The sequence below is a fragment of the Myotis brandtii genome, unplaced genomic scaffold (genome assembly GCF_000412655.1).
Source record: "Myotis brandtii unplaced genomic scaffold, ASM41265v1 scaffold388, whole genome shotgun sequence".
NCBI classification, from domain to species: Eukaryota; Metazoa; Chordata; class Mammalia; order Chiroptera; family Vespertilionidae; genus Myotis; species Myotis brandtii.
In genome coordinates, this window is record NW_005364882.1 from 3,044,885 (window position 1) to 3,053,581 (window position 8,697).

The 8,697-nt window shown below is 35.4% G+C and overlaps 1 protein-coding gene and 1 long non-coding RNA gene across 4 annotated transcripts in view; one reads left to right on the forward strand and one right to left on the reverse strand.

Annotated features, from left to right (window-relative positions):
- Window positions 1–8,697, forward strand: part of TDRD3 (tudor domain containing 3) — a 136,944-nt gene that overhangs the window by 103,368 nt on the left and 24,879 nt on the right. The window contains exon 13 of one of the 3 annotated variants that reach the window (XM_014544921.1): window positions 2,888–2,973. The exons of the other annotated variants lie outside the window; for them this stretch is intronic. Within the exon in view, the coding sequence (XP_014400407.1) occupies window positions 2,888–2,973 (86 nt within the window). The remainder of the gene's footprint in view (window positions 1–2,887; window positions 2,974–8,697) is intronic. 3 annotated transcript variants of the gene reach the window in all.
- LOC106727204 overlaps window positions 514–8,697 on the reverse strand; it is a 13,084-nt gene continuing 4,900 nt past the window's right edge. Inside the window, exon 3 of the long non-coding RNA XR_001363382.1 lies at window positions 514–525. This is a non-coding gene — a long non-coding RNA (uncharacterized LOC106727204). The remainder of the gene's footprint in view (window positions 526–8,697) is intronic.

The window sequence follows — 8,697 nt, forward strand, 5'->3', positions numbered from 1 at the left end:
CCTCTCCAAACACTTATAATTATAAACAAGGGCAGAATTTATGGATGCCTAATAGCCAGTGAAAGTACAAAGAAGCTCTCTAAAGAGCAGTAGATAAATACTATAAGTACCATCTCTTTTAGTGCTTGAGAGAATCAGAATTTTAAGAGAGCACATGAACTGGTTTGGTAGCAGAAACAGTGGAAGAAGGTTCGTAATTAATGAATGAGAGATGTAATCCCTGGTGGTCACCTTTAGTACTGAAGAGTTCTTCAGACAGCAAACTCTAGTATGGCAGTTTAATATGATGGTTTTTCAACAAATATTTTTTAAAGCTTTTTATAACAAAGCTACTTTGGAAAATAGATTGGCCTATATACCCAAGGAATTAAAAGGATATAAGAGAAATAGAAGATATACTATATATATCCCACGTTCAAAGGCTGTTAAATCGAGTTGTTTACCCATATCTTCAGAAAAAAATCACTTCTACTGTTGTGGTAAACAACCTGCTTCCCTATTTATAATGGTCTGGCCCTCTAGCAACTTCAGTGCGAAATTATAGCTAATTTGCCTACAAACATCAGGTGGTCATAATAATCTGGCCACTCAGTGTATTTTCTTCCTTCTAGAAGCCACCTAATCCATATCAATAAGGCCTCCATGAGACTGGGGTGGTTCCAGTCTGGGAACTATAGTTGGTGAGCTTCTTGATACAGTATTATTATGCATGTTAAGTGAATGTGATAGTGTGAGGGAAGTAAGTGGGAAAGGCTAACATTGACTTTTCTGAAACTAGTATCAACTTTAACAACCTTTCATTGGCATTTTTGTCTTGCCTAAAATATGCTCATTTTTCCCAGATCATGTGATTAGGAAATTAGGGTAAACCATTTTGGTTACGCTTAACAACAAGCTTGTTATACAAAGTACAGTATTAGAAGTCAGTTTAATTCCTTTTCTGTATGGTTCATATTCTAACATTTATGGACTTGTATTTTTTAAATGTTGGTAACCCTTTTTGTACCATTTAATGAGTTATTTACAAGAATATAAAGAGCATTTTATCTTGAAAAGATTTAAGTAAATAAGCCTTAAATAATGTGGGGGAAAGTACACTAATATATTGTTTCTTCATAAGGTGATCAGATAATGGAGTAATGCAAATTAGGTATTCCTGAATTTGAACATCAGTACCCAAAGAATGTTAGACTTAATTAGATTTTTAAAATATAGAATTAAAGTCTTAAAGGGAAAAGGGAGCCATATCAAAAGTTTGTATTAGTCTTTATTCAAAAATTTTTATCTTTTCTAGGTAAACTCTTTTTTCTGTTTTTCCCCCTTCTCTTCCTTTCTTCTTCCTTATTATCTAGGTTGCTTCTCTTTTTCCTCTTTCTCTTTTATTTGATTTTTTTTTTTTGTCAGTTTACCTTCTATTCGTTGTAAAGGTTTCAATAGGCTTTTAGCTACAGTTAGACATGTCCCACCTCAGATAGAACTAATGCTTAAATGAAGTCTGGTTAAACAGAACATCTTTTAAAGTTCAGAACTCTAAAAGCCTCTAAAAGCTTTTGGTAGAAATAAGTTGATATTCTGCTTGATCTTTTATATGCCCTGATTAGTGTTAATGCTTACTTAGCACTTGGCCCTATTGATAGTAGTTCCCATAAATGGAAAGACTATTAGAGACTGAGGACTATTGGAACTGATTACAAGAAGATCTAGAAATGATGAAATTGCTGGTCATATGCTCAGTCCACTTAAATTGTATCCTCATACCTATTCTTAGGAAATAAGCAAAGACAAGAAAAAAATTTTCTCATTAAACTTAGTTAAGATGAGAAATTAAAATATATAATTCCCTAAGAAAAATTAAGGAACTGTTCAAGAAACTAGAGACTGGAAACTCTAAATTTTTTTTAAGAAAATTAATTATAGATGGCTACATTAAAAGCATTTTAGCCCTGGCTAGCGTGACTCTGTGGATAGAGCATTGGGCTTCTCACCAAAAGGTCTCAGATTCGATTCCCAGTGAAGGGCACGTACTTAGGTTACAGGTCTGATCACTGGCCTTGGTAGGGGTGCATGCAGGAGGCAGCCAATCGATGTGTCTCTCACATCTATGTTTCTCTCTCTCTCTCTCTCTCTCTCTCTCTCTCTCTCTCTCTCTCCCTCTTTCCCTCTCCCTTCCTCCCTTCCATTCTTTCTAAGATAAATCAATGGAAAAATTATCCTCAGGTGAGGATTAACAAAAAACAAAAAAGAGCACTTTAGATATAATTTAGAAATAATATAAGATTTACATCTCAGAAAAGACATATCAAGAAAATGCACACATTTTCCTTTAATTTGTTGAAAATACTTAAAATTGGCTATGAAAAGACTGATTATTCTATAGTCCATTTTAATAATTATAATAGCTTTAATGAAAATAATCACTGAGGGAAGATGATTAAGATAGAAAAAAAGGCCACAGAATAGGTTAAAGGTAGATTTAGTATTTTGGTTCTTAGACATTTTTCAAGATAATTTTTTTAATAGTATAATTTCAAAGTTTTGCCTGAAACTGTGAAAAAAATATTTTTAAACAAACTGCTTTAAGTAATATCAATTATAAAAACAAGTTTAACTATCTGAAATGAGAATTATTATGCTTTGAGGTTCCAATAAATTTCATATAAATGGCAAAGTACAGCCAGAATACTCTGGCATTGTTTACTACTTACTGCCATTCTTGGGCTCAAGGCTGAGAAACATTTTCAGATTCTGTGTGCTTTATCCTGAAAGAATTTGATGAAAGGGGTCACTGACAGAGTTAAATGTCGGATCTGCTTGGCCTTTGAAAGAAGGGGAGAGGGCAGGGCTGGTCTTGGGCAATTACTTCCCCCTCCTTTTTGCCCTGCTTCAGCTCCAGCGGAGCTGGACATGCACAGGAGGAATCAGAAGAACCGGGTCGAGTCCTGGCTCTGCCACTTACTACCTGTGTGACTTTGGGTAAGTTACTTAATATCTCTGGTCTCAGTTTCAGTACAGGGTTGTTGTGAGGATTAAGGAATATGATTGGTAGAAATGTGCTTTGGAAACTCCTAAGGTCTATAAAAACAAATTTTTATGACCTCTTTCTTCCCTATTTTCAGTAGTCTAATGTCCTTAGCTATGCATATTTAAAGCAACCCAAAATGACTTAACTCATTTTGCTTACCCCTGTGCCCTCTCCATATAGGAATTCTTATTTCTATTCTTTGCATGCTTTAGAGTTAAATATTTCAAGACTATAAACCAGGCTGGTAATTTAATCATCACTGTAGAGTATGTGTGTGTGTTTTTTTACTGTTACCCCTTCACACCCTCACCTTTCTTCTTTAATCTCAGAATTATGTAACTAGAAATATCAAAGAATCTCTGATTCATGGAAATTTAGACAATGTTCGGGAGAAGGATTTGGAGCAGAAGGAAGTATCTTAAATCCTGTTACCAGATCACTTCTCCATTAGTTAGTAAGGTTGACTGGGGAAATGATTGTGTCTCAAGTCCTTTCTTCTCTCAGAAAGGAGGTGGCAATAGATCAGAGTTAAAAGTTCTTCAGCAGTCTCACTGAAAACCTAGATTCTTAGCTGGAGGAATAGTCATGGAGAGAAGAGACTAAGGATTTGGTGGCCATTTCTGTGAGTAATATCTGACTTGACCTCATTTTTGATTCTCAGTAAAGTAAGTTCTAGCCCACCCTCAGCCAAACTAAATTTACAATGCTTATTATCTTTACTGGGTGCTAAGTTTATAGAGGCTGCATGGAGCTAAGAAAGAAAGAACACTTGCCTTCTGGATCACATCTGGTGTCAGATCAAGGTACCTTTATGGGGGCATAAGAAGACTTTATAGCTTTACTTGGTCCAGCTCCTCCCCCCCCCTCCCCCGACCCCCCATAATCTACGAATGCTTCATCTGGCTATGTCTAAATAATAGTAATAATAGTGGGTCCAGCCCCCCCCCCCTCCCCCGACCCCCCATAATCTACGAATGCTTCATCTGGCTATGTCTAAATAATAGTAATAATAGCCACTTACATGAACTGCTTGCCATTAATGCCTAATTACTATGGAGCACAATAACCGTTACTCATGTCATGATTGAATTAACTTTCTTAAAGCTTTTCTTTTTTATTTTATTTTTACAGCCTTGAACCATTGACTTATGCTCAGTATGGTTTCTTGCTGAAGTAGCAGTGTCATCTTTCTTAACTAAAAATTAGAGAGAAGTATTGAACTCTGGTAGTAATCAAATGCAAATTGAAACAATTAAGTGCAATGTTAAGTTTGTGCATTAATGGAGGGAAATTAAATGGTAATGCTTATGCTGGCAAAGATGCAGTGGTATGAGTACTCGTACATATTGCTAATGGCAGTGTAAATTGGTGTGATGCTTCCAGTTTTTTCCCAAGCCTTAAGTGTTTATACCCTTTAAACCAATAATCCCATAGTTGTTCATCTCTCCTAAGGAAAGAGCAAAGAAAATAAGTGAATTGCTGAGAAATGATTACTGCAGCATTATTATTATAATAATAAATTAGGAGCTACCTAAATGCCCACCAATACGAGAATGGTAAAATAAATTATCATCCATCTGTGGGTGAAATATTATACAGCTGTGATAAAAAGCATTATGAAGGCCGTAATATGGGAAATATTTATAAGTGAATAAAAGCAGTTTATAGGTTTGAACAAAATTATACTCAGGGTAGTGGTTGTCTTAGAATAGTAGAGTTATGTATAATCTCTATGTATGGTATATATATATACATATGTTTTTTCAATTTTATAAACTTTCTGTAATTGTATTATATATTTCATTTGAAAAAGAAAAAAAAACAAGCAAAATAAATTAGCAAGAAATTTGATCATGAGTAGGGAACTTTAGTTTTTTTTAAAATCCCTAAAATTTGCGAAAAGAATTTGTAAACATGGGAGTTTAAAAAATAAGATAAACAAAAACATCACTTATCAATTTCTAATTTTGCCTTTTTTGCCTTCAGTGAAGTTAACAGCAACATGATTATGGTTTTTCATAATAAAATGCCACGATCATTAAACTTGTTTCTGTCTTTAATTAGTAAATGAAATACCTGTACAACTAAACCAATAGACCTACCTCTACAAAGTCTTACCATGTACTTTCACTCTATCCATGCTATCTACTTCCCAGTTTCCTTGCAAAATTCTTATTGATACTATCCCCAAAACACTTACACACCTTCACAATTCAGTCTCTCAAAAATGCTTTCAAATGCAAAGCAAATTACATTTCTCATATGGAATGTTTATTTAATCTGTACTTAACCTACCATTCATAATTTAAGAATGTTAGTATGTAATTATATCTTGTTAGATTTTTTATCCTTGTTTTAGTTTTTGATGTAGTATTAGACTAAGTATAAAGTTAAATTTTTATATTTGAAGTTTTCCTGTTAACTTACAATTTTAAATATGTATTAATCTATTTCTAAAAATTTTGAGCACTTATTATGTGGCTTTATCTCTCCATCCAGCAATGTTGGCACAACACACTTTCTTAGAATGTTTATGTTCTAGATAATAGGAATGCCTAGATGAGAGTCTCTATCCTCAAGGAGTCACAGACTAGCAGAGGAGCCTCACAAGTCATCCAGCATCTGTTCATTGTGAACAGAGCACAGACAGAGGGTACCTATCAGTCAGGAGCAGACAGGGCAGGAGCAGGGGCGTCCCTGACTATCCCATTATCCAAACATCAATGCACCATCACACAAACTCTCTCTCCACTTTGCCCTGCTTTATTTTCTGCATATCCTGTTCCTGCCTCCAGCCCCTCAGGGAAATCAATATGAGAACAGGGATTTTGTCTCAGCTAATACTTCAGCCTTCAGATCAGTATCTGAAACAAGGTGTTTTCAATAAATATTTGTTAAATACGAATGGGGTTTAATGTGGGTCTTGAAAGTTTTGAAGAGCACTTAGCTTGGTGGAAAAAAGGGAGGAAAGTGAGAGAACAGCTTGAAGAGCAGTTAAGACGTAGCTTGGTGGAAAAAAGGGAGGAAAGTGAGAGAACAGAGAAAGCAGGAAAAGTCTAGGAGGGCATGATAGGGTAAGGTATTTGGGCAGCAGAATAACTTAGGTGTAGCAAATGTCAGTGGATGAGGATGAAAAGGCAGGTGGGGTCAAAGGAAGAAGGAAGAGTCAGGCAGGTTATGGTAAATAGTTTGAATTTTATCCCTCAGAATAGGGGCAAGGAAGGATTATAGGCAGGGGAGTGTTATGATGTGATCTTAAGAGATTATTGCCTGTAGTATAGAAAACAGGTTTCAGTGGAAACAGAGAGCATGGAGACCATTATTGCAATAATTAAAGCAAGAGATGAGGACTTAGAGTCATCAGAGCTAGGCTCAAGCATATGGGTGCCATTGCCTAGAGAAAGTGTATAAAAAGAGATAAGACAAGGATTGGGATTAGATTAATGGGGGATTTCATGATTGAAGGGTGGGAGGGGACATTGTGGTGTTGCCTAGGAGGACAAGGGGTTGGGCAGTGGAGAGGGGTGCTGAGTCTGTAATATAAAATGTTGGAAAGGTTAAAGAAGATAAGGATTGAACAGTGCCTGTTGGATTTGACAATCAGCAGGTGGCAGATAACTGTAGAATGGTGGGTGTGTGAGACAGCTTGTAGTTTCTTGAGAGTAAATGGGAAATAAAATGAAATGTAGGCTACTTTTAAGATCTTGGTTGTAAAGATAAAGAGGATAGAAGATATAAATAAAGGCTAAAGGAGCTCAGGGTACAAATCCAATCATATTTACATCAAAGGCACAGTGAAGCAAAGAGACGAGAGGGTATAAAAATAGGAGTAAGAATTTTTTAAAAAATTAGGCCATAGATAGTGATTCATAATCACCCGTGACTTTGGGTGTGTTGAGGGACACTAGAGAGGGGAGAGGAAATAAGTAAATGCAGGTGTGGGTGAGGGTAAGTTGTTGGGTTTCAGGGTAGGAAGTTGAATAATTCTGAACTAATGAACTCTCTTCTCTGTGAAGTTAAAGCAGGTTATCTGTTGAAAGTAATAAGGTCAAGAATAGGAGAGGAATTTTCAAGAGATATGTAAAGATTTAGAAACTGCACAGGAGAGTGGTAGAAGAAGCTGACGAAGAATGTATTTATTTTCACAGCAAAGTTTTCAGCCCTTAGAAAAATCATGCACAAAGCATTCTGTGACAGTTCATTCTCAGTTTCTAGTCTTTTAGTAGCTGCAAGAAAAGTTGAAGTGGATGTACAGGTGAAAAGAACTTTGCTTTCATTCAGAAGCTAGCAGTTAACCACTCAGCCAGTTTTAAGTGGAGGTTCTCATAAGGGACCTGATGCTTGAAAGTCCACATAGTCACAATGACTATATTATTGCTCTGAAACCTCACAAATTCAGTATTGGGAAAAGGTCCTGTTTGAGGCTTTTGCTAGTAACATTAATATAATCCTAGGAATGTTACATTAACAAAGTTTCAGGCCTTCTTGAGCTCATCTTCATGCCTGGTAGTGATATAATAAATGAATGAATATGTTAAACTGCTCTTTGGTCTCATAAAACTTAACCCATCTATTTACTTGTCCATTTATTAACTAACCTATTCAGAGAAAGATGTTTTCGTAACATGGACACAGCTTTAAGTGAGGAGAACAATTTTGAATTCTCATCATAATTGTTGAATGACAATTACAGAAAGTTGTCCACCACTCACTAGCAGTGGAATTAAAAAACAAAATCTAAATAAGAAACCAAGTAATCCTGTTAAGAACATATACTCTTTTACAATCATAGAGTTAATTTATCAGCAACCATGGAATATTCTTGTTCTATCATTGAAGAGGATGGCCCATCACAGGCATGTGATCCCTTTCTAATTGCTACCAAGCCAAAATAGTGATAAAGGTCCTAAAAGGAGCCTAAACAACTTACACTCTCATTAAGACAGCTTAGAAGAAAAGTCTCTCTCAAAATTTATGCCACTGAATGTGATAACATTCATTAAACAGAGAACCAAACACTATGAAGTTTATCAAATTATGAATAAACATCCCTTATTTAAAATGTACTATACGTTCTTAGGTAAATGTAGGACCTTGCCAATTAACTATACAAAACGGAATTATTTGTATTTATCTAAGTCTGGGAACATGTAATAGTTAATGTGAAAAATCTGGTAGGAAAATACATGTACTGGTGAATTTTACCACTTTATTATACTTTCTCAGTAATTGTGTTCTCAGAGGAATTAACTCTCCCTGTCGTAGATACCAAGGGGAGGGGCTTTAACTCAGATGAGTTTTATAAAGAAGATTACTGCATTTGGTAAGCTGGCAGGATTTGTCTCAGTAAAGAAGATTGCCTGTGGGTTCCTTTCTTCAATGGAAGAAAATTGAACATGTTGCTAATTGACCAGATTCTCAGCTTCGCTTTTGTATTACGTTGGTTATTAGCACTAATCATTGTAAAATCACTTCGCAAAGTACCACATAAAAGCTCGTTTAGCATTGTGTGCTAGGTTCTCAACCCCTATAACTCACTGGGATGATACACTAGTCAAATTGCTAGACTCAAACCAATAAAAGAAAAACTGGTATATGTTGTATGTGGCATTACAAAATAGAACTTTACATTTGTGTGTTTTTTAAATTTCTTTATTGATTAAGTTATTACATAT